Source organism: Ovis canadensis, chromosome 1 (assembly GCF_042477335.2).
Source record: "Ovis canadensis isolate MfBH-ARS-UI-01 breed Bighorn chromosome 1, ARS-UI_OviCan_v2, whole genome shotgun sequence".
Lineage (NCBI taxonomy): Eukaryota > Metazoa > Chordata > Mammalia > Artiodactyla > Bovidae > Ovis > Ovis canadensis.
The window spans coordinates 41,492,991-41,519,537 of record NC_091245.1 but is presented as its reverse complement, the minus strand read 5'-3'; the positions used below and the strand labels follow the sequence as shown (position 1 = coordinate 41,519,537).

Here is a 26,547-nt window from a genome sequence, read left to right as displayed (position 1 = left end):
AAAGTAAAAGTCGCTCAGTCATGTCCCACTCTTTGCTTCTCCCGTGGACTATATAGTCCATGGAATTCTCCAGGCCAGAATACTGGAGTGGGTAGCCATTCCCTTCTCCAGGGGATCTTCCCAACCCAGAGATCGAACCCAGGTCTCCTGCAAAGCAGGTAGATTCTTTACCAGGGAAGCCCTCAAGTGAGCAGTTATGGATGATCAAGGGCTCAGACTCTCCTCTAGCAGCTTCCTTTGCTTAAGCAAAAGGGAAAAAGGAAAAGGGAACACTCTCATACAGAGGTGGATGTCAGCAGAGTGAACCCTGCCATTCTGGATGTGAGGCCACTTGGAAATACAAGCAAGCTCAGAGCCCTGCGTTGCTTGGGACAGGATGCAGGTAGTTACCATCTAGGAGCAGAGCCAGGAAACCTGCATTCAAGGGTGTCTACACTGCATGTTGGCAGCAGAAGCCAGGTCAAGATGCTTTACTCTGCCGACCCTCGCGTCGTTTATAAACATGGGATCACGCCTGTCTCAAAGGACACTGGCAAGATTAAATGAGATGTTTGCAAATGTCCTAAAACTATACACACATGACGCTGAGCAGGCCTTCAATACATGGTACGTATTATATGCTTGCTTTAGTGTTAGAGCATATGAAACACAGCAGTGTTTTCAAGTTCTAAATAAGCAGGAAGCTGGTGGGGATAAGAGAAAGCAAAATGAATGCAGAGCTGGCTAGAATCAGAGAAGGAGGGGATATGTAGGAATTTTAGAAACCACCCAAACTACTCTTTGTGCCTAGCTTTGATGGAACCTCACGTGTGGCAGTAGAAGGAAAACTAAACAGTTCCCTTTAATTTTATCTTGGTCAAAATATTTTCAAGAAAATTTTATTTATTTTAGTGCAAAATCATTGAAGGAAAAGCTAGACTTTGTTGAAGAAAACCAGAAACATTTTTTTTTTTTTTAGGCTATCGAACATCATCAAATAAGCATCATCTTTCAAAAGCCCGTGGAAACAGTGTTTGGCTTTCATTATGGTCTCACCTAGCAAAGGTGACTGTGCTCTACTGCAGGGCAAATCAGAAATAGCACACACTATTGAGATGCATTGAGCGACTGACACTGGCTTTAAGTGTCTATTTTGCAGGAAGGGAGAAGGGAGGGAAGGATGAAGGAGCAGAGTATTGAGTCAGGGATCACCTAGGCGATTTCCCCTACCTCTTCCCCCAAACTCCAAAGCACATGATTACATTGGAGCATCTGATAAACATCAACAGAAGGGAGGAAAGTTTTGAAGATTTTTCTGTTTCCAAAAAAGCACACACTTTCCTCTCCTGAATGATCCCTATAATAACCTTAACTTTCTACTTTTCCTACTTTATGGAAATTGTCTCCATGGCAAAACTACTCTAAATTGTGCAATTTTCCTCAAATAAGACTTGTTTTTCTCTATGCCTGGTTCCCCTGGAAACCTGAGCTGTATCTGCATGTCTAATTTTCACCCTATCCCCATCAACTGGCATTCAAACACAACTCTTCTCAAAAGTCACTATCATGCACTGATATTTCACAAATCTGAACTGGGCATTTTAACTGCATAAACCTAGAAAGTAAATAATCTTACTTCACTTGGATTCAGAGGATGAGGAGGAAACTGGTCTGTGTTTCCACTAAGGTAGCCAAAGAACATTCACATGAAGGGACAAAGTAAGAGGGACTGGCCAGAGTTGGGGTAGTGTTTGTAGAGAAGATGCTTGGCTACCATACAGAATCCATGGGTCAGTGAATGACTGGAAATTCACTGTGACATCTTCAGAAAATAAATAATGTGTTCCAACATCACCTATGCTGAAAGGCTTTTGTTTTCTCAGCAGTATCAAGAGTTAGACAGAAGTCACTCCTGGAAATAGTAAAGGACCCTCGCTGGTACAAGCACAATGCATGAAGAGGAATATCTATTTTTAAGGCAACTTTCATTGTCTTTCCCAGAGGAGGGCGAGCATTAGCGGCCACCAAGTCTGGAAACCAGGCAAATCCTTAATAAATCATTTATTGATACTACATTCTAATGAATGACAAAATAGTGTGATCTATATTTCTAGACTTAATGGCCATCCTATAGAAAGCATCTTTGGAATAGAATAAAAAATTACAATTTTATCAAATCCCATAATCATAAAGCTGTCATTATGAGTCTAGGCACAGCTAGTGCAACGTTTTCCTTGACCCCACAGGCTCCATTCCCTTTACCAACTATTTATAATATGCTTGGGTCACTCACATGAGAAAAACACTGTCAGCATCAATATTTAGCAGCATTTCAAAATATATATATTTTTTGTCTTCACTATAGGCTAAACTATTCTTTCAGTCCAGTAATTCCATATGGTCTTATTTACTTCTATACATAAGATACAATCTTTTAACATTTATGCAGGTGAATATTTCCCAGTTTTTGAGAGTTCCCCAAAGACTCTTAGGTTTTATTTTGCCACAATAAAAGAAAGGCGCGGTGTCAACTCATGAGAGTCAGACCAACAGTTTAAGTAGACCCTCCACACAGTTCAGTTCCTGGTGCATAAAGAGACTGAACGTTGTCCCCCAGCTCTCAGATAGGAATTTGAGAGGGATAAAAGCAGGAACAATATTACTTAATAGTCTAGGGAGGGAGAAAACAGATGTCTAATAAAAGCAGTAGAAGCCAAGTCCTTCCATTCTAGAATGTCTGAAAAAGAGATTCAGTGGAGTACGGATGCAGAGAAGGCATCATTCCTAACAGAAAAAAAATGAACTGTGACAGTCACTCAAGGCCAGAGAAGCAATCACTGAGAGCTACTGTTTCAATCCCACTGTCACCAGGAGGGCACATGCCAGAGAGCCAGGGACAGAGGCAGCTATAGCCCCTGGCATTCTCAGGCCTCCTGGTGCTATGTTTCAACAGCCTTTAGGGGCGGGGGAGAGCCAGGGAGCACCACCGTCATGTGTGAAAAAGCTATTATGGCAACAACCTGGCCATGGAAAATCAACTAGAGCTTGGTGATACACCGCTTGGAATCCAGCCTGTGTTGCTTCCTTTCTTATAAAGAACTTGAGACATGTGCAGGGACATCTTAAACACGTGTAGGTGGCCCCTCTTTTAGAAAGGCAGAGAAGAGCCTCGTCATTAACTCATTCTATTCATTAGTTTTCATGTCTGTTCACCATTAAAACTAGAAAAGACACTGCAAGCTATCTCAGCTAGCTGCTAACTGGGGCATGGCACCAACACTACACACACAGTTGAACGAATGACCATATCTTCCTGGTTCATCCACTGCGCAGGCTCAGTAGGCTTCTTTGGACTGAACAGGTGTGATCTTGTTCGAGAAAAGCGTGTAAACATAGGGCCAGATTTTGTTAGTCTCGGTTCCCGAAAACTGATGGAGCACTCCTCGGCTCCTGAAAAACAAAGTCCGACATACAGGGCATTTTAGGTTTCCCTTTGACATGATATCAGCGCAGATGAAGATCCTGGGTATAATGTAAACACAATCTCCTGGTCTACGTCACACATCACTGAGTCCCAAAACCAATGTATCAACACCCCCAGTCCGGTACAACTAAATAAAGCCCTATCCTCTGCAATGCTGAAAAGCTTGATGTCATGCTACCTCTTCTTCTCCCCTTTAAAAACATGATAACATTATAGGGACAACCCCAAATCTGCCTCAATACACACAGTGAAAAGCAAATCAGTGACAAACCTTGCTACTCTAAAACCCTTGTTATAGATCATGAAACACAAGATGTATCCTAATAAATGGTCAAGAATTGCATATCTAAAGGCTGGCTAAATTATTTGGGGGCTACAAGATCAGACAATGATTACAGCAGAGGCTGTACACTGCTGTCCTGAATGCAGTCCATACATGGGCTTTGTTTGGCATCCAAGCTATTAAAATTTTTTTAGGGAACTTCCTGGTGGTCCAGTGGTTAGGACTCGCTGCTATTACTGCCAGGGGTCCAGGTTCAATCCTTTGATGGGGAAATGAGATACCACAAACTGCAACATAGGCAAAAAAATTTTTTTTCATTTTTTTGCCAATATATTATAAAATATGGGATTTTCTTCTGCAGAGAAAGCCTGACTTCTGCTTCTTTTGAAAAACAGTCTCACTGGCCACACTTAGCCTGAGTGCTTCCATGGTTATAATTGGCTTGAGCAACAGAGGAGGTGCCTAGTTCAACTGTCACTCAACTGCCCAGCTTGACATGCCCCCCACCAGGTTTGACACTCATTTCCATCACCTGCCTAGCCCCTGTAGTTATCTGAATTTGCAACCTGTAGTTTATAGCTTTAGTTTTTCTTTATTAAACTCCCTCCAGACATATCTAAGCCAAAAAGTCCCTTCTAATCTTCTGGCCAAGTCATATATTTACACGTGGGTGTATCAAAATGTAAACCAATATTTCAGTCCCTTAAGAAAATGAAAATGTCTAGATGCTAATTTCTAATCACATAGAGATGATCAGGCTGTGGTCCTTATAAGAGTTTAAGCATAAAAATACCAGGCACTCTTTCCCATGTACACACCAGCATTTCATCTGATTTCATCTGAGAGGTATTTGGCCTTTCAGGTTTACCAGGCTTAAAGAAACTGCAACCCACTGTCTTTCCCATAAGGAGCCACACCTTTTCAGTTGGCCAAGTGGCAAGGAAACACTGAAGCACACTCACTTGTATAATTCGATGACTGGTTTTGCCACGTCCTTGTACTGTCTTAGTCTGGCAGCAACTGCTTCAGGTTTGTCATCCTCCTGCTGGACCAATGGTTCACCAGTGACGTCATCAATCCCCTACAAATAGCAGAGACAGCAGCTAGTGTGGCCAACACTTAAGCCATTCCATACGTAAAAACTTTCCTGGGCAAAACTGTACATTCACCTTTGATTCCCACCACCTGATGAGTTAGCCCCAGGGGACAATAAGAATGATGAAAGTGGTTGAAAAACAAACAGCATTAATAAGTATCTTAAGCTTTTTTCATAAGAGATGAAACATTAAATCTTTAAGACTTCTGATATTTCCAAACATATTCCACTGCTTGATAAATGACACCTTTAATCCATAGTTCAAAATTCCATCTTAGTTCACCCAACAACAAAACAGCCACTAGACAAGACAATGTCACTCTGGTCCTCTAAATATTCCTAAAACTAGCTTCTTTCTAAAGCTTGAGTTCTTAAAATGGAAACTGAATGTCTCAAAGAACCAAATGGCTTCCTTAGGAAAAACGCTAATCAAAGAGAAGGTATACCAGTCCTGTTTTTGCTACTTTCATATTCTATCACATAGTTCTTCCAAGATTAAACTTACTTAGGTTATTTTAGCAAATCAAACAATGACATCTAAAGTTAGAACAAAATAGGCATGAATCATATACCCATGATAACCACGAACAAACATTCTGGCAACTGAAAAACTGTAATTTTAGAAAATCTGATTTTTGGGTGTACTTTAACTTCCCCAGGAGCCATATCTGCATACAAAACCAAAATGGACACCTCAGAATTTCACCTCCCATGTCCATGGCTATTGGACTACCAAGGCAGATAGTCACAGGAAATCAATCTGTCAAAAGGCAGAAGAGAGCAGAACTTAGGCATAGAGCAGAAGGCTCGGGCATTCAACTGGATAACCCAAAATTGCCTGTAAGTTTGAAATGCACTAAAATTCCAATACAGCACAAAGCCTTAAGTATATAACTGACACTCAGAATTTACTGGTGAGCCACATAATTATCATGTGTGTAATACAGGGCTATTACCCTGATGGAACAGGAGAGATGACGGGTGGGAGAAGGCGATCCATCACTCATTCCTCTCCTTTATTTTACTTATTGCTGCAAAGCTCAGGAATCATCTCCAGGACTTCAGAGCACCCAGAAATACAACACTGCTTCCAGAAACAGCAGAAGGGTGCTAGGACAACAGTATCTCTCCCAGGGGAGGTGGTCACAGCAGCTGGCTGACTTGGCCCAAACTGGCACTTCCACTGCTGTCTTTGGAAATAGCACTGCAGCTGCAGCGCTCTTTTAGGGGTACCCAGGCTTTGGAAAGCAACTCAAATTCTACAAGACTCTCCACATCAGCAAGTCTGAGGAGAGCCAAAATATGAAGTATCTGTGTTAGATTCCAATGCCAACTCAGAACCCTCTTTGCCTCCTTAACCATTTTCCCCCATACTTGTTTTTTGGGATGGAATGATGGAAGGGCTCTACAAAGGAATTCCAGAATAACATATATTTTTAAAAGAAGACTTCAAAAGGAGACTACTGCTTAACCTATATGAAAAGGACTTATAAGAACCTAATGATGACTTAAGGAACTAGATGGCATCCATCCATAACCCCTTGAAGTAGTTTTCTATAGTTATTATTGACTATATTCAAGTCTATCCTAGTCCATAAACATTAAACCAGTAAGACGCAATAGCTACACCTTTCACATTTAGATAGAAGCAAGTAATACTAATATATTAGCAAATAAGAATGATCAGATTGAACTAATTCATGCCTTTACCAGGAAGAACAGTAACTCTTTAAGTGAATTTGCCAAAAGTTTCTTTAACCATATACCTTTACATGCACTTAACTTTACGCAGACACATAGTTATTATGTTGTGAAGTTCTTTTAAAGGGCAATCTTCTATGCCTTTGGCTCTCTCTCATCCCTGTACATCCTCATGCTCACTACTCACAGGACCCCACTCACTCTAACCCTGTGCCTTACTCTGCCCCAGCCCCAAACACTGGCAGCCCAGGATAGATCCTTTGTATCTTTATCCCTACTTTTATGAAGCTAGAGAGCACTCATAATCATGTAAACAGATATGTATAAACAAGGATGGTCATGGTTTTACAAAAATGGAATCATTCTGCTGTTTGCATTTGTCATTTAACAATACCCAGGGAAAAATATTACTCTAGGCCAAAGAATATAGTAAGTAAAGCACTAGTCACTCAGTTGCGTCCAACACTTTGCAACACTATGGACTGTAGCCCACCAGGCTCCTCTGTCCATGGAACTCTCCAGGCAAGAATACTGGAGTGGGTTGCCATTTCCTTCTCTGGGAAATCTTCCCAATGAATATAGTACTAACTCAATTTTCTTTCTACTGACTACATAATATTCCAAAATGTGATTATTGCCAATTTTATTTAGCCACCCCTAGAGATGAACGTTTGTATTGTTTTCAAGTTTTACTTTTCCCATTACAAACAGCACCAAAATAAGCCTCACTGTGTACATGACCTTACCTGCTAGTGCTTACATTTTCATAGACTGTACTCCCAGAAGTGGGTTGAATGAAACATGTATTTAAAATTTTCAATGTACATTGCTAGGTTGCTTCTCTAAAAGATTATTAACATTTCATATACCTAATACAGACAATAGTACTGTGTTCCCAGATCCTAGCCAGCAATAAAAGTGTTAATTTACATTCCTTCATTACAAGTGAATGATAATTTTAAAATATTTGTTGGCTATGTATATTTGCTCTTTTTGGAATAGCCTATTCATATTGTTCCCCCACTTTTCAACTGAAATGTTTTACCTCCTTGCCAATGTGTGAAAGTACTTTGTATACTCTTACATGGACATGAGGTGGGTTGAAGTCCAGGTTATATACCCTTCCACTGGGAGGGTGAATCCAACGTCGGCTGAGACGATCTTTGAGCGTTTCAAATGGAATGTTCAAAGTGATCACTAGATCCAGGTCACATATTCTGTCCAAGGCTTCAGCCTGAACTAATGTTCGAGGAAAACCTAAATGCCAAAACAAAATATATCAAATGCAAGACACGTACCAAATCTAATTAGCTGTTGGAATTATTTTCAGAGACAGAATAATCAAATCTGCACAAATACTACCCAGAAAGGAACTTTAAAACTCAGGAATTTATATCGACTTCAATAAACTGAATATTAGCAGAAACTATGCTACTTTATAACCTAGCTTCAGCATTTGGAATATAAAACGTTAAGGGAGTCACATGATAAAAGCAAAAAGTACTAAAAACTAGACTGGTCCCACCTCTGGTGTAAGCTCTGCTCTTAACTACCTGTGTGACTTTGGGCAAGTTGTAACACCTCCATTTCCTGTTCTGTTAAAGAACCAAAGGGACGAATTTATATTTGTGTCCTTTTAGTTGTAATAGCTTGTGTGTGTGTGTATGTACTAACTAACTTCAGTTGTGTTCAACTCTTTGCAACCCTATGGACCATAGTCTCCCAGGCTCCTCTGTCCATGGGATTCTCTAGGCAAGAATATTGGAGTGGGTTGCCACGCCCTTCTCCAGGGGATCTTCCTGACCCAGGGATTGAACCCACATCCCTTACATCCTCTGCATTGGCTGGCAGGCCCGTTACCACTAGCACCACCTTGAAAGTCCTTGTAATAGCTTGCTGCTGCTGCTGCTAAATCGCTTCAGTCGTGTCCGACTCTGTGCAACCCCATAGACGGCAGCCCACCAGGCTCCCCCATCCCTGGAGAATATTATTCTTAGGTTACCACTAAATACACACACACACACATACACACACACACATTTTCAAAATCCAAATCAATTAAAGTTCAGCCCTTCACTCAGACCTTCATTTGAGCCTGCACCTTAACAGTAAGATGGGCATAATTCCAGTCTCAAAAAGAACTGATACTTTTGAAACCATATGGATACTGCAAAACTTATAAATTCACCCTACTCTGCTAAACATGGGGAAATAAACTGCAATTGAAATTTGTACTCACAGGTATTACTTTCTTTTTTGCAAGTAGCTGATCCCAAATTATATATATATATTTTTCCCATCCACTTTTCCCCTTCTATTTGTCTTGAAGTGATGGGACCAGATGCCATGATCTTAGTGTTTTTCATGTTGAGTTTTAAGTCAGCTTTTTTACTCTCCTCTTTCACCCTCAATGACAGATTTTATTTTCTTGGGCTCCAAAATCACTGCAAATGGTGAGTGCAGCCATGAAATTAAAATACACTTTTAATAAACGACCCAATCAAAAAATGGGCCAAAGAACTAAATAGACATTTCTCCAAAGAAGACATACGGATGGCTAACAAACACATGAAAAGATGCTCAACATCACTCATTAGCAGAGAAATGCAAATCAAAACCACAATGAGGTACCACTTCACACCAGCCAGAATGTCTGCGATCCAAAAATCTGCAAGCAATAAATGCTGGAGAGGGTGTAGAGAAAAGGGAACCCTCCTACACTGTTGGTGGGAATGCAAACTAGTACAGCCACTATGGAGAACAGTGTGGAGATTCCTTAAAAAATTGCAAATAGAACTACCTTATGACCCAGCAATCCCATTGCTGGGCATACACACCGAGGAAACCAGAATTGAAAGAGACACATGTACCCCAAGGTTCATCACAGCACTGTTTATAATAGCCAGGACATGGAAACAACCTAGATGTCCATCAGCAGATGAATGGATAAGAAAGCTGTGGTACATATACACAATGGAGTATTACTCAGCCGTTAAAAAGAATACATTTGAATCAGTTCTGATGAGATGGATGAAACTGGAGCCGATTATACAGAGTGAAGTAAGCCAGAAAGAAAACCACCAATACAGTATACTAACACATATATATGGGATTTAGAAAGATGGCAATGATGACCCTGTATGCAAGACAGCAAAAAAGACACAGATGTGTATAATGGACTTTTGGACTCAGAGGGAGAGGGAGAGGGTGGAGTGATTTGGGAGAATGGCATTGTAACATGTATACTATCAGGTAAGAATCGAATCGCCAGTCTATGTCCGACGCAGGATACAGCATGCTTGGGGCTGGTGCACTGGGATGACCCAGAGAGATGTTATGGGGAGGGAGGTGGGAGGGGGGTTCATGTTTGGGAACACATGTACACCCGTGGTGGATTCATGTCAATGTATGGCAAAACCAATACAGTATTGTAAAGTAAAATAAAATACAAATTTAAAGTATTGATATGAAAAAATAAAATAAAATACACTTTTTTCCTTGGAATAAAAGCTATGACAAAAACCTAGACAGTGTATTAAAAAACAGAGACATCACTTTGCCAACAAAGCTCCATCTAGCCAAAGCTATGGTTTTCCCAGTAGTAATGTACAGATATGAGAGGTGGACCACTCTCAAAGAAGGCTGAGTGCCAAAGAATAGATGCTCTTGAATTGTGATGCTAGAGAAGACTCTTGAGAGTCCCTTGGACTGCAAGGAGAACAAACCAGTCAATCCTAAAGGAAATCAACCCTGAATATTCTTAGGACTGATGCTGAATCTCCAACACTTTGGCCACCTGAAATGAAGAGCTGACTTATTGGAAAAGACCCTGATGCTGGTTCAGACTGAAGGCAAAAGGAGAATGGGGTGGCAGAGGATGAGATGGTTAGATAACATCATTGATTTAATGGACATGAATTTGAGCAAACTCCAGGAGATAGTGAAGGATAGAGAAGCCTGGTGTGCTGCAGTCCATGGGGTTGCAAAGGGTTGGACACGACTCAGCCACTGAACAATTCCCCCTCCAGGGATTGACCTGCTTTAAATTTCACTCCAGGTTTGGCTGGGATAGAACTACAGAGTAGTATCTTGTTTCTAAACAGTTTGTCAGGTTGATCTGTTGTTAAAAACCTGACTGTATCCAATATCACTTAAAAAAAAAAAGTGTCCTTTAAGTCTTAGTTAGGTAAAAGAGCCAAATGGATGAAGAACAGGAAAGAAAGTATGACAGAAGATGCAATATTCAGGAGAGAAACTTAAATCCGTTCAAAAAGGACACCATCTCATCTCTACTTTTCATCACTAGAAGTAACAAGAGAATTTTGTAAAGAAGGGTCTTCATGGCCCTAAAACACTTAACCATCAAAGAACTCCTTTTCCTATTATAGGAAGTCAGTTATTCAAACATGAGCATGCCACATCCTGTGTTACAATCCCCAAGTTGTATGAATGCCAAGGTGATATCAGAGTGTTTGTTCAGTTGAAGATGACAAAACCCACCCAAAGTTTTCTCTATGCCCCTGCTCCAGGTAACAATCTCTGCAGAAAACTCTCTCCAATGCTCCCTTCAAAGCCTTCCTTATTGCCTGTCTAAAAGGCCAGGCCCTTTTCTCCAAAGCCCATTCCTCCCAGGCTCCTCATCCATCATCTTCTGCATATTCCATTACCAGGAGTCTGAGCTAAGTCATGGATGAGATTCCTGATTCCTTGTTCTTGCATGTTCCCTAGCTATAATCCAACTCACCTGTTTGCACAGCTTCACCTCTAGGCTGCCCATGACACCATTTTCCTTATCTACACTTCCCTACAGTTGACTTTGGCCATATCAACTTGCATTCAGTATTGCTCTCCTCAGGCCTCACTACCTTTGGGTCAAAGATACCTTTGCCTCAGGGCCTTTGCACTGGCTGTCCTTCGCCTAGAATGTTCTTCCTACAGATCTCTGAACATGACTGTTTATCATTTGAGATATTTGCATAAATAAAACTTCCTTGGGGAGACTTCTTACACTAGTGTATTTAAAATAGTCCCACTTCCCTCTCATTATCTATCTTATTTCTCTTCAATTTTTCTATTACTTATTACTATGAATAATTTCCAAGTATTCATGTTCATTTTCTATCCCTTTCTCACTCACTCTCTGAGAAATGGGACTTTTCTGTCTTGATCATTCTGTACCCTTTTGCTCCTAAAAAATTAACACTGATGAGCAACTTAGTACAGGGCCTTGAATTATTTCCAAAGCTTATGCCCTGATAAACTTGCTCACAGTATTTTTCAAGTTCCATGAGAAATTATCCATTACCTACATCTTACTAAACTCAACATCTGGTCTGCAGTCCAGTGTAAGCTTTGGTCACAGTAAGTAGAGAAATGAGAAAAAATACTTAGAAATTTTATAGGAATTCCATGGAGTAATTTTAAGGCTGTTGAATCTAAAATTTGGGCTTGAATTTGGTGGTTTTTTCCTTTCAATTTTTCTAGTAATTTGTTTCTATTGTATTTGGCAAGAGAATTGTTCTGCAGTGGACTGGGAAAACAAAACTGGAGTTTCACAACAGAGTTTATTCTAGGCTTTCCCTGGGGCTTCTTTTCTAATTTCTCCAGTAAAGGAAATTATCCAATGGCCCAACTTTCTTTTCTTAAATTTGACATTGTTTATTACAGAATCTCTTATGGGATTAAGTGGTATCTCTTTGCAAAGGGACACAGGAACAGAGAGACCCAAACCCAGGGCACATTTCAACTCTGTTCTTATGACAAGGAAAGCGCAAGTTCATGCAGAGGCAAGGACAGACTTATCTTGCAGAGCACGTCTCAGGCCTTCGGCTATCATGAGCCTAACCCAAGGTAAACACATGCTCCCATCAGGCACAAGAGCCTTTCCAATACTAGAGATAGCATCAAAAGAGACTGCTTTCCCATCCTCATTTGCTGTCCTCTTGTCATCTAGCATTCAGGCTGGCTTCAGCAGAGAAATAGGTACTTCTAATCTTGAATTCTAGGCTCCTGTGCCAGTAGCCACCCAGCTATATCTTCTCCATCCTCCCACACTGACTCTCTGGCTAAGCATCCCCTTCATAAAGGCACCCACCTGCTGGGAAATTATGATTGGAAATATGTTCAGGGTGCTTCTGCAATGGGAACTGAGATAAAGTGTTTTCAAAATAGAAAAAAATATATATTGCCTTTAAATAAACTGCTAACTAGATTTTTTTCGACTCTCATAATTTCTGTTCGATCAGATTATTACTACCTGGTATTTGAGGAAGTAAAAGATCAAATCATATCTGCCTAAGACCAAGTACAATGTGGACACCATGGCCTTAGCCCTGGAAGGTAGCACTGCCTGGCGCACAGTGGCATACTTCTTTAATTAGTCTTCCTTATTTGTAAATAATTCCATGAAATTATATGACTCTCTTGAGCTCTGTAAACTAAATATGTTGTCCTCTTTCTATTAAGGGCTTGATGACTTTAAAATCAATGCATTGGGATTTCCCTGGTGGTCCAGTGGCTAGGACTCTGAGCTCCCAGTGCAGGGGCCCGGGTTCAGTTCTTGGTCAGGGAACTAGATCCCACGTGCCGCAGTGAAGATTGAAGATCCTGTGTGCCATAACCCAGAGAAGCCAAATAAATAAATAAATAAATTTTAAAAAGATAAAATAAAATAAAATCAATGCATTAAGCAACTTCTCTTTTGATTAAGTTCAAATACAAACCGACTTTCTGAATTGGGGTTTCACAGCATGTGGGTGAGGACTTCCCTGGTGGCTCAGACAGGAAAGAATTTGCCTGCCAGTGCAGGAGACACAAGAGACACAGGTTCAGTCCCTGGGTTGGGAAGATCCCCTGGAGTAGGAATGGCAACCCACTCCAGTATTCTTTCAGTATTCTTTCCAGTATTCTTGGAGAATCCCATGGACAGAGGAGCCTGGGCGGGCCACTAATCCATGGGGTTGCAAAGAGTCAGACACAACTGAGCACACACACACATGCCCTTATACTGAAGATGTAAGCAACATTTTAATTGAGGAGTGTGTACAGAATTTTAAAGATCACTTAAAGACCTGAATTCTCAGTCACAGTCCCTGGGGCCTCATTTTCCAGCATCACTTAGCTACTACCCTGACAAGAAAACATTGTTCTTTATCCTTTGGGTAGAGCTGAAAAAAGCCCTAGGAAAGAAGAGGCAGCTCTAAGAAGAGCAATTCCCCCAACAAATAAAAACTCACATCTTGGTTAAACTTTCCTTGTCTAATGAGAGTAGAAGGCAGTCTGCTCAGCTCCCCTAGAACTATTTCTGAGTTTTTTGAGGGCCTCTAGAGGAATTGGTGGGAAATGGAATAGTGTACTTGGATTCACCAGGAACAGATTTCAAAAACACGTTGGATAGTGCCAACCTACTGGGCTCTCACATTGAGACCCATATTTAATTCCTCTTCTGAGACTTTCTAACACTTTGGGGGGTTGCTGGTTGCTTGCACTCTGCCATAGTACAGCTCAGCACACAGACTCCGCATTCTGGTCCCCACCCAGGCACCAGGGAGCTCAACTCAGCCACAGCTGACAGCCCAGGTCACAGGTCCTGTCTGTCACTCTAGTTAGCCAAAAGAACAAAGGCTCCATGGAGTAGGGAAACAGTGTTCATCTGTCTACGAGATAATTAAAATATGAATATCCTTCAATCTACAGATCCTAACTTTAAGGCTTTAGGACAGGGAGTTCCCTGGTGGGCCAGTGGTTAAGGATCTGCCTCCCAATGCAGCGAATGCATGGTTGTTTTTGTTGTTTTATAAATTTGCAATTTATATATAAACCATGTTTACTGCATAGAAAATATGTAGCTAGTATACACAGACTCCAAAAATGACTTGAGTATTAGTTGATCAAAAAGCTCAAGAGGAGGCACACAAAATTTCATTAATAGGAAAAATGGCATTTAAGAAGTAAAATGTTATACTTTACAAATTTCCATATCTTTTGATCTATTGAAAAAGATGATTTTTTTAAATGAGTCAATTTTAAATTTCCCTGTGATAAGTGAAAAATTTAAATATATGCACTTAATACTTTTGGGAGCATTGAAATGAAGCCTTAATATTACATGGTCCTGAGCATTTTGTATATCAATGGATCCATCAGTCAAGCTCCTGAGATTTAGTCCAATGGCAACAATGAAAAGAGTCAACATGCCTGGCTACAATTCTCTCCAATATCACCCTTTAAGTCACTTTCAATCTTGAGCCTTCTCAGCCTGTTTTTCTGGGCTATGCAGGTCTGATCCCCGATCGGGGAACTAGATCCCACATGCCACAGGGCAACTACTGAGCTGGCGCGCTCTGAAGCCCCCACGCCACAAATAAAGAGAAGCCTGCATGTCGCAACAAAGATCCCACATGCTACAACTTAGAAGGCCCAATGCAGCCAAATACATAAATCAATGGATTGGGTAAATAAATAAAAGACTTCAGGCCATAAAACAGGAAATAGTATTCTAAAAGGCAGCATGGTAGCTCCAGAATCCCTTGAATTGATTTACATCAGTGTCTCCAAGGTGGGTTGAGCAAATCCTTAAAGTAATTCATTTGTAATTCTCAGAAGAGACTGTCAGAAGAGGTGCAACGTGACCAGAACATTTCAAGCCATTTTTAAAAGGACATCATTATGCATCCATACACATCTTTTAAAAAGAACATGAAGTCAGAGGGGTAGAATGAAGACTATCTGAAACCTGTCAAGCAAGATGTCCCTGTATCAGAACATGAGATGGTCATGTTGACTTGGGAGGTGGGGTAAATGTGGGCACTTACTTTAGAATACATTTAGTTATCATTTGATATCCACTCATCCAAATTCTCTTCTAGAAAGCTACTCTTCATATGAGATTCAATTCAGTATTTTGAATTGCTAAGATATTGGGATTTGAAAGGAAACAAATAATTAACCAATTAGATTATGTTAGACCATGATCCCTTAGAAGTCTTGTAAGAGAAAAACTGAATCTAAATAGGAATAGTTATTCCTATTTCAATGAAATAGTTCAGAAAGTATTTCAATGCATACATAAAGTCTTTAAACACATACTTAAGTGATTTAAACTAGGCAGGCCCAAGGAGAACTTGCCACGCTAGCTATGGATATTCATTATTCTTTAAATATGCTGGCTCATGGTGCCTATTAAAATTACAAGATCCCTGAGGACTGGGGCTGTGTTTATTCCTGCAAGGCCCAGGATACAGTCCCACGTGGATATGGTATTCCAGGCAGGCAAGGATTACTGACCAAATGGACTGATGCACACTCAAGTTCTGTCAACAGGTGGCAGCATTAATAATTTTTCCACTTAGAAAGAACAGCAACTGTGGTATGCTTTTATTTTTTACTAAAAGTAATCCTCAAAGACATGCTTTTAAATGACCAGCAGTATTCCAGCTCCTTATCAGGCTATTCCAAGTGAATATATTCCACTATTGAGGAAACCAGAAAGTCCAACAGATCAAATAAAATAGCATCATATTCAAGCACAGAAAGCTTGCTTTCCTCCCTCTAACTACTCATGAGACTGCTCTGCTCTGCTGGGTGATTAGGAGAACAAAAAACCGACCCCATGGGATCCTTGGCTGAGTGCGTCCTCAGTCACTCAGTCATGTTTAACTCTTTGTGAACCCATGGACTGTAGCCCACCAGGCTCCTCTGTCCATGGGATTCTCCAAGCAAGAATACTAAAGTAGATTGCCATTTCCTTTTCCAGGAGATCTTTCCAACCCAGGGATCAAACCCCCGTCTCTTGTGTCTGCTGCATTGGCAGGTGGATTCTTCACCGCTGCACCAGCCAGGAAACCCAATGGGATTTCCTCACCTCAAAACCCGGCCTGGAAAAGCTGCTCTGTCCTGTTCAAACAGCCCGCCCATGCTGAAAGCAGATATGTTATGCAGTTAAATGTCTCCCAGAAGCAATCATGTTGCATCACTGCTTACAGTGCCTCACAGGCTGTTTTTTAGACCTCCCCAAAAGATGTACTAGGTGCAGGGAGATGTCACTAAATTCCGGACTGGTAATATGTTCCCAGCAGTGCTGGCCACTGGGCCTTGACCCCAGCCCCTCTCAGCCACACCAAGAGCCTGGGGGAGGGCAGCTGGAGCAGGAGGGGTCACAACAACAAGCCGAGGCAGCGGAGAGCTAGAGGAACCAGGACATTTCTGTTTTTCTAATTTGGAGTGCATTCACTCCAGAGGAAGGGCACAGAGCCAGAGTCCACCACCACATTCCCAGGCAGAAAAGAAAGCCCTCCACTTAATGGAAATAAAAGGGCACTTCTGAAGGGCAACTTCCAACATCCGCCTGGGATCAGCAGCTTGCAAAAAGGTCAAGCAACCTCAGGGCCCCTTCCTACCTCCAGTAAGATCTGGAGCCAATGTGGAGGCTTCTGACCACCCATCTCTTCCCAGTTGTTGGGAAAATAAGGACCAGGTTACAGACTGTTCATTACAATTAATCACTGAAGGATTAAAGCTGAAAGAAGTCAGTTATTCTTCCATGGTTTCCCCTAACCCAGTGGTGCATTCACACCACCCACTTAGTATTAACTTAAAACTAATCACCATCAAAATCTGTTTTGTGAAGGATTTTTCTCTCTCGTATCTTATTTGTTTACACAATATTAATTTGTATGCATATCTGAGACCTCCATATTCTATTTCAGCCAATTTGTATTAACAGATGGTGAAAAGATTAAGAAGCAGCTGTGCTCCAGATGTTGGCAAAGGGGGCTTATGCTGCCTCCTATCACTCTGTGAGCTCACAGTTCCCTCTGCAACAGGAGTGCTCGAGGGCATGCTTCCTGCTCACTGAGATCTTCCAGGGACACTTGGACTCCTGTTATATATCCTCGAGTTTTAGAAATTTGTAAGACGTGGGTACTGCTCTCAAAGAGCTTATAGGTTAGTAGTAAATGATTTAAAAACCTAGATAGGCTATAATCATTACTGAGTGATCTACTGATAAATACAAGATACAGAAAATTTGGTTTTGAATCACAAGTTTGGATCTTGGAAATGGCTTATTGAAATTAAAGAATTCCGAGTAGGCAGGCATTCATGGGGAAATTCCCATATGGCATGGACATCTTCTGGCATCAGTGGAAGGATCTGTCCTGTTTAAGGACGTAGCTGACAACGACTAACTTGAAATCCCTGTTCTTAAACAAGCTATTCTAAAAGCACTAAGCCCTCTTTCCAGTAAGGGAAGATGTATACTGCACTGAGGAAGGTGCTGCATCTGCAAAACTTTTGCTTAAAGGCTCTTCTGTTAAAGAATTCTGCTTCCTCATTCTCTAGAACCAAATTAGGGGAAAATTGGTCCCATTGTGACTCAGTTGAAACAAAAGGAATTTGTAAATTATTTCACCACAGCCCACATTTTTGCCCCAAGTATCCCCTACACAGGCTTAACTGTAGGCTGCAGGCCAGACTTCCTATAATTGCAGATACTTATTAACCTTTTCTATGGGCAAATACAGTGGAGGGCACTGGCAATACAACCACAAAGGACACAAATATAATCTCTGCTTTCTGAGCCATACACCTGGGGTGGGGGCATAAGGAAGTATGAAGCACCAAAATACAGATATATATATCTAACATCACATGATTATAAGGTAAAAAGGAAAAGTGACGTGGATAGATAGGATGGTACACGAAGAATCCACTGAGGAGGGGATATCAGAGTAGAGATGTGAATGCAGCGATGCACATAGATGGGGAGGGTGGAGGGCAGGGTATTGCAGGCAGAGGGCATATTGAATACAAAGTCCCTGGAGCATAGCATGCACAGAACCAAAAGGGTGAGAAATTATAAGATACTTATGGAATATAAGCAGATCTGTTCTCCTCTGCCCTGAACAGGTATGAAAGCAAAAGGAAACATGGCAGCAAGAAAAATTTAAACAAAACACAATAAAGACAAAGAATATAGCATCCAATATAATAGAAAAACTGAACAGATGGACCAACAAAAAGATATAATACTGGAATTGTGTTGTTTAGTTGTTAAGTCGTATTCAACTCTTTGCGAACCCATGGACTGTAGCCCACCAGGCTCCTCTGTCCATGAGGTTTCTCAGGCAAGAATACTGGAGTGGGTTGCCATTTCCTTTTCCAGGCGATCTTGCAGATCCAGGGAGTGAACCCATGTCTCCTGTTTGGCAGGTAGATTCTTTACCACCGAGCCACCAGGGATGCCCATAATACAGGCGAGCTTTCCAGAAAGGAAAGAACTGAACTGGAGATCAAAAGGACACACACTATATAAGAGGAAAAACAAAATCAGTATTGAGAGATTCTATTTACTTAAAGCATGAAAAAAATAAAAAAAATAAAGAAGCGAGGCGGCTGCTACAGACTGCGCAGAAGCGCCGCTGAGAGGAGCTACCCCTCGCCCGAGGTCGGGGTGGCGACCAAGAGTGCAGGCTGCATCGGCAAAGGAGGGCCGAGAGGAGCTACCCACCCCGACTGAGGTCAGGGGCGGCTGCCTAGAGGAGCTACCCAACCCCCGAGGTCGGGGTGGCAGCCGAGAGGAGCTGCAACACGCCCTACGTCAGGGGCGTCGGCCGAGAGGAGCAACCCCACGTCCAAGGTCAGGGGCGGCGGCCGAGACGAGCTACCACCCGCCTGAGGTCCGGGCGGTGGCCAAGAGGAGCTACCCCCCAGTCCAATGTTAGGGGCGGCGGCCGACATGAGCTACCACTCGCCCGAGGTCAGGGGCGGCAGCTGAGACAAGCTACCCCATGTCCAATGTCAGAGGCTTCCGCCAAGAGGAGCTACCCCACACCCGAGGTCAGGGGCGGCAGCCAAGAGGAGCTATCCCCGACCCGAGGCCAGGGGAGGCGGCCTAGAAGAGCAACCCCACGGCCAAGGAGCAGCGGCTACACAGGCGCAGGAGGGCCCAGAGGAGCTACTCCAGCGTCCAAGGTCAGGAGGGGCAGCGGTGAGGAGGAACCCCTCGTCTAAGGTAAGGGGCAGCAGCTGCGCTTTGCTGGAGCAGCTGTGAAAAGATACCCCACGTCCAAGAAGAAAAACCCAAGTAAGTCGGTAGGTGTTGCCAGAGGGCATCAGAGGGCAGACACACTGAAACCATAATCACGGAAAACTAGCCAATCTGATCACACGGACCACAGTCTTGTCTAACTCAGTGAAACTAAGCCATGCCCTGTGGGCCCACCCAAGATGGACGGGTCATGGAGGAGAGGTCTGACAGAATGTGGTCCAATGGATGTGGTCCACTGGAGAAGGGAATGGCAAACCACTTCAGTATTCTTGCCTTGAGAACCCCATGAACAGTATGAAAAGTCAAAATGATAAGATACTGAAAGGGGAACTCCCCAGGTCCGTAGGTGCCCAATATGCTACTGGAGATCAGTGGAGAAATAACTCCAGAAAGAATGAAGAGATGGAGCCAAAGCAAAAACAATACCCAGTTGTGGATGAGACTGGTGATAGAAGCAAGGGCCGGTGCTGTAAAGAGCAATATTGCATAGGAACCTGGAATGTCAGGTCCATGAATCAAGGCAAATTGGAAATGGTCAAACAGGAGATGGCAAGAGTAAACATCGACCTTTTAGGAATCAGAGAACTAAAATGGACTGGAATGGGTGAATTTAATTCAGATGACCATTATATCTACTATTGTGGGCAGGAATCCCTTAGAAGAAATGGAGTAGCCATCATGGTCAACAAGAGAGTCTGAAATGCAGTACCTGGATACAATCTCAAAAACGACAGAATGATCTCTGTTTGTTTCCAAGGCAAATCATTCAATATCACGGTAATCCAAGCCTATGCCCCAACCACTAATGCTGAAGAAGCTGAAGTTGAATGGTTCTATGCAGACCTACAAAACCTTTTAGAACTAACACCCAAAGAAGATGTCCCTTTCATTATAGGGGACTGGAATGCAAAAGTGGGAAGTCAAGAAACACCTGGAGTAACAGGCAAATTTGGTCTTGGAGTACGGAAAGAAGCAGGGCAAAGGCTAACAGAATTTCCCCAAGAGTACGCACTGGTCATAGCAAACACCCTCTTCCAAAACACAAGGGAAGACACGACACACGGACATCACCAGATGGTCAACACCGAAATCAGATTGATTATATTCTTTGCAGCCAAAGATGGAGAAGCTCTATACAGTCAGCAAAAACAAGACCAGGAGCTGACTGTGGCTCAGATCATGAACTCCTTATTGCCAAATTCAGACTGAAATTGAAGAAAGTAGGGAAAACCACTAGACCATTCAGGTATGACCTAAATCAAATCCCTTATGATTATACAGTGGAAGTGAGAAATAGATTTAAGGGACTAGATCTGATAGAGTGTCTGATGAACTATGGACGGAGGTTCGTGACATTGTACAGGAGACAGGGATTAAGACCATCCCTATGGAAAAGAAATGCAAAAAAGCAAAATGGCTGTCTGAGGAGGCCTTACAAATAGCTATGAAAAGAAGAGAAGCAAAAAGCAAAGGAGAAAAGGAAAGATATAAGCATCTGAATGCAGAGTTCCAAAGAATAGCAAGAAGAGATAAGAAAGCCTTCCTCAGTGATCAGTGCAAAGAAATAGAGGAAAAGAACAGAATGGGAAAGACTAGAGAGCTCTTCAAGAAAATGAGAGATACCAAGGGAACATTTCATGCAAAGATGGGCTCGATAAAGGACAGAAATGGTATGGACCTAACAGAAGCAGAAGATATTAAGAAGAGGTGGCAAGAATACACAGAAGAACTGTACAAAAAAGAGCTTCATGACCCAGATAATCACAATCGTGTGATCACTCACCTAGAGCCAGACATCCAGGAATGTGAAGTCAAGTGGGCCTTAGAAAGCATCACTATGAACAAAGCTAGTGGAGGTGATGGAATTCCAGTGGAGCTATTTCAAACCCTGAAAGATGATGCTGTGAAAGTGCTGCACTCAATATGCCAGCACATTTGGAGAACTGAGCAGTGGCCACAGGACTGAAAAAGGTCAGTTTTCATTCCAATCCAAAGAAAGGTAATGCCAAAGAATGCTCAAACTCCTGCACAATTGCACTCATCTCACACGCTAGTAAAGTAATGCTCTAAAGTTCTCCAAGCCAGGCTTCAGCAATACATGAACCGTGAACTTCCAGATGTTCAAGCTGGTTTTAGAAAAGGAACCAGAGATCAAACTGCCAATATCTGCTGGATGATGGAAAAAGCAAGAGAGTTCCAGAAAAACATCTATTTCTGCTTTATTGACTATGCCAAAGCCTTTGACTATGTGGATGATAAGAAACTGTGGAAAATTCTGAAAGAGATGGGAATACCAGACCACCTGACCTGCCTCTTGAGAAACCTATATGCAGGGCAGGAAGCAACAGTTAGAACTGGACATCGAACAACAGACTGGTTCCAAATAGGAAAAGGAGTATGTCAAGGCTATATATTGTCACCCTGCTTATTTAACTTCTATGCAGAGTACATCATGAGAAACGCTGGGCTGGAAGAAGCACAAGCTGGAATCAAGATGCCAGGAGAAATATCAATAACCTCAGATATGCAGATGACATCACCCTTATGGCAGAAAGTGAAGAAGAACTAAAGAGCCTTCTGATGAAAGTAAAAGAGGAGAGTGAAAAAGTTGGCTTAAAGCTCAGCATTCAGAAAATGAAGATCATGGCATGAAGATCACTTCATGGGAAATAGATGGAGAAACAGTGGAAACAGTGTCAGACTTATTTGGGGGGTGGGGCTTCAAAATCACTGCAGATGGTGACTGCAGCCATGAGATTAAAAGACGCTTACTCCTTGGAAGAAAATTTATGACCACCCTATATAGCATATTCAAAAGCAGAGACATTACTTTGCCAACCAAGGTCCATCTAGTCAAGGCTATGGTTTTTCCAGTGGTCATGTACGGACGTGAGAGTTGAACTGTGAAGAAAGCTGAGTGCCGGAGAATTGATGCTTTTGAACTGTGGTGTTGGAGAAGACTCTTGAGAGTCCCTTGGACTGCAAGGAGATCCAACCAGTCCATCCTAAAGGAGATTAGTCCTGGGTGTTCATTGGAAGGACTGATGCTGAAGCTGAAACTCCAATACTTTGGCTACCTCATGCAAAGAGTTGACTCATTGGAAAAGACCCTGATGCTGGGAGGGATTGAGGGCTGGAGGAGAAGAGGACGACAGAGGATGTGATGGCTGGATGACATCACCGACTCAATGGACATGAGTTTGAGTGAACTCTGGGAGTTGGTGATGGACAGGGAGGCCTGGCCTGCTGTGATTCATGGGGTCACAAGGAGTCAGACATGACTGATTGACTGAACTGAACTGATGAAGAAATAATTCTTCAGAAAATCTATATAAGAAAAGAAACCGTATTCACAAAAGGGAAAACAGTCAAATTGGCCTTGGGCTTCTACAGAGCAATAATCCAGGCCGGAAGACAATGAAACACAACTGCAAAGGACACAAGGTCCACTTCAGAATATCACAGCTGAACCATTAAACAATAAGGAGATGTTTTCAAACATGAAAATTCACGGCATATAGCACCTCAGGAGCTGTTCTGCCAGGAGGGCAGAGGAGAAGGGAAGAGAGGGAGAGAAGAGAGGCATTCAATAAAATCCAGTGAACCACGTGATGAATGGGAAAGCTGTGTTAAAAATAATGCAAATAAACTTATTTACAAAACAGAAATAAAGTTACAGATGTAGAGAACAAATTTATGGTTACCAGGGGGAAGCATAACGGGGGAGGAATAAATTGGGAGATTGGGATTGACATATACACACTACTATATATAAAATGGATAACTAATAATGACCTACTATATAGCACAGGGAACTCTACTCATACTCTGTAATGACCTATGTGGGAAGAGAATTTTCAAAAGAGTAGACATATGTATATTTATAACTGATTCACTTTGCTGCATGGCAGAAACATCTTAAATCAACTATATACTCCAATAAAAATTTTTTTAAGTAGTTCAGTTTTATTCATAGACAAGTCACTTGTTTAAAGTGTATAATTCAATAGTTTCTAGTATATTCAGTGATATAACTAAGATTAATCGAAATAAACAGAGGAGTGGTATGGGGGGAAAAATGAGTGCACAGAATTCATTAAAATTTCTTAACTGTAAGACTGTAAAATGACAAGTTAGAGAAGTTTATAATAAATTTTCACATTAAATGCTAAAAAAATTGGGAGGAAAGGGAGAGGAGACAAGAGAAAATGTAAGTATATTGTTTAAATTTGAAACGTGAGATTGAAAAAAACACAAATATGTCAATCCCATCTTTTCATAATCTTAAGAGGCTTCCATGGGAATTAATATCCCTCGTGATGAAGAAGGTTTTTATCTGAAATTCAATATTAATTCCTTAGGGTTCACTTTAGCTTTTGCTATAGTTAAATCTGAGTAAAATTGAAAGCCTTTGTTTTTAAAGTATTTAAAGTATGGTGTTATTCTTACAGAGTTTTACCTGCATTATGTGCATGGAGAGGTGTCTAAAATGGTGGTGTGCAAATGCTAACCCTTGTTATTTCTGGCTAATGGGATTTCAGGCAAAATTTGTTGCTTTTACTTTCCACTTTTTCATATGGCCTGAATGTTTTATGGTGGTCATGAATAATTTCTACAAGAACAATATGAAAAAAGTAAAATTAAATCATCTGTGGGAATTCCCTGTTGGTCCAGTAGCTGGGACTTGGTGCTTTCACTACCAAGGGCCTGTTTGGGGAACTAAGATCCTGCAAGATTCACAGTGCAGCCCTGAGAAAAAATAATAAAATAAACTGTCTGCTTTTCTCAATACCACCTTCTAATTTTAACCCTAATCAACTTATTCATCTTTCCAAAATCTGAGTTTTCTTGTTAGTAATAAGAAAATAAACAGCTTTTTATACTGTTTTGTTTTAGATTACTAGATAAGGTTTAATGGAAGATGAGTGATTTTATTTACTTAGGCTTTCCCCAGGTGTACTTAATGAGGGGTAAATATGCTGATCCTTAACAGAATGACAATATTTTCATTTTCTCCACACTTAAGTTCTAACATCTGTATCAGTGTTTGCCTATGTATATTTACATTAATAATAATCAAACTATCTTTCCACTGAAAATAAGAACACATATCTACCACTTGACCACCTACTATGTTCCAGAACTCTACTACAAGTTTTGCATTTGTTAATCAGTCCTTGCAAACCTATGCCATACATACTCCTATTGTACAGATGAGAAAAAAGAATCCAGGAAAGGTAATTTTGCTTACTGAAGACTACAAACTATTTATTCAGACCTGACTCTCAAGTTCATGCTTCTTCCACATTCAAAGTAAGTGTACAATAATTGTTTTATTATTAATTAAACTAATGAACTATACGGAGAAGGCAATGGCAACCCACTCCAGTACTCTTGCCTGGAGAATCCCATGGATGGAGGAGCCTGGTAGGCTGCGGTTCATGGGGTCGCTAAGAGTCGGACACAACAGAGTGACTTCACTTTCACTTTTCACTTTCATGCATTGGAGAAGGAAATGGCAACCCACTCCAGTATTCTGGCCTGGAGAATCCCAGGGACAGAGGAGCCTGTTGGGCTGCCATCTATGGGGTCGCACAGAGTCAGACACGATTGACGCAACTTAGCAGCAGCAGCAGCAAACTATAAATTATAAATCATATGCTTTGGATGGAGTTTTGCAATGAATTGTCTTAGTTCACCAAATTCCCAAGATGCCTAGTTCGTAAGTTAGTGAAGCAAGCTCCCCTAACATCTAAAATTAGCCTTACTTTATAGACTTTTAAGTAAGTAGCATAAACAAATGAGATAACACATCTGAAAGTGTATGAGAAGAAAGGCACAGATACAGAGAAACCATGCCTTAATGTTAAAGTATGTCTGAATTTTTACAAAATTTTTAATTGGAGGATAATTGCTTTCAAATTGTGGTCCTGGAGAAGACTCTTAAGAGCCCCTTGGACAGCAAGAAGATCAAATCCATCAATCCTAAAGGAAATCAACCCTTAATATTCATTGGAAGGATTGATGCTGAAGCTGAAGCTCCAATACCTTGGCCACCTGATGTGAAGAGTGGACTCACTGGAAAAGACCCTGAGGCTAGGAAAGACTGAAGACAAAGAAGAGGGCAGCAGAGGATGAGATGGTTGGTGAGCATTACCGACTCAATGGACATGAACTTGGGCAAACTCTAGGAGATGGTGAGGGACAGGGAGGCCTGGCCTGCAGAGGTCGATGGGAGTCGAACCAACAACTGCTTTATGACGTTGTGTTGTTTTCTGCTGTACAACAATGCGAATCAGCTATAAATATATTATATATATTGAACCTCCCTTTTGAACCTCCCCCCCACTCTCCCTCTAAAATTTGTTTAATTTAGCTAATTTTTAAATGTTAGTTGGAAGGAAAGTTAAAAATAAATTATTCAGTCTTCCAAACTCAGTTTTAAATTTTTATTTTTAACTTCCTTCCAACTCATTTTTAATATTAACTTCGACACTTATTCAAGTCCTTGTTTTGCCTGTCAAGAAGTGTTTAATTTTTGCCCCCCCCATTTTTCTAGCCTCATCTGCTCATAATTTTTGGCTCTCAAATTATCCAACTACTTGTAGCTTTCAGAACACACATGTTGTTTCACACTTCTATACCCTTTGTGCATGATCTTCTCTGTCTAGATTGTGCTTTAATCCCAATTTCAAAATTGTGTGTCCCCTCCTCCTGGAGGCCTCCCTCGGCCTCAGGAGGGCCAGTCACTTTCTCCTCTGTGCCAGCTCTCCCCTCCTACCCAGTTCACTGGTGTTCTCAAGGTCCTACACTATGATTATTTAAGTAGCATTTGCTCCTCCTGGACTGTAAGGTCAGGAACTAATGCTATTCCCTCCTCAGATGGATTGATGGGATACACAAATAATGCATACTCAATTTGTTCCTTGATCTCTGAACCAAGTTTTTCTAGGATG

General features: G+C 41.5%; 1 protein-coding gene across 2 annotated transcripts in view; it reads right to left on the bottom strand.

The window, feature by feature from the left end:
- Nucleotides 1-845: 845 nt before the first annotated feature.
- Nucleotides 846-26,547, bottom strand: part of AK4 (adenylate kinase 4) — a 92,014-nt gene continuing 66,312 nt past the window's right edge. For both annotated transcript variants that reach the window (XM_069593972.1, XM_069593982.1), the window contains exons 4-6: nt 7,628-7,800; nt 4,709-4,827; nt 846-3,429 (exon numbers count right to left, since the gene is read on the bottom strand). In XM_069593972.1, coding sequence (XP_069450073.1) covers nt 3,315-3,429; nt 4,709-4,827; nt 7,628-7,800 — 407 coding nt within the window. In that variant the 3' untranslated portion in view covers nt 846-3,314. The remainder of the gene's footprint in view (nt 3,430-4,708; nt 4,828-7,627; nt 7,801-26,547) is intronic.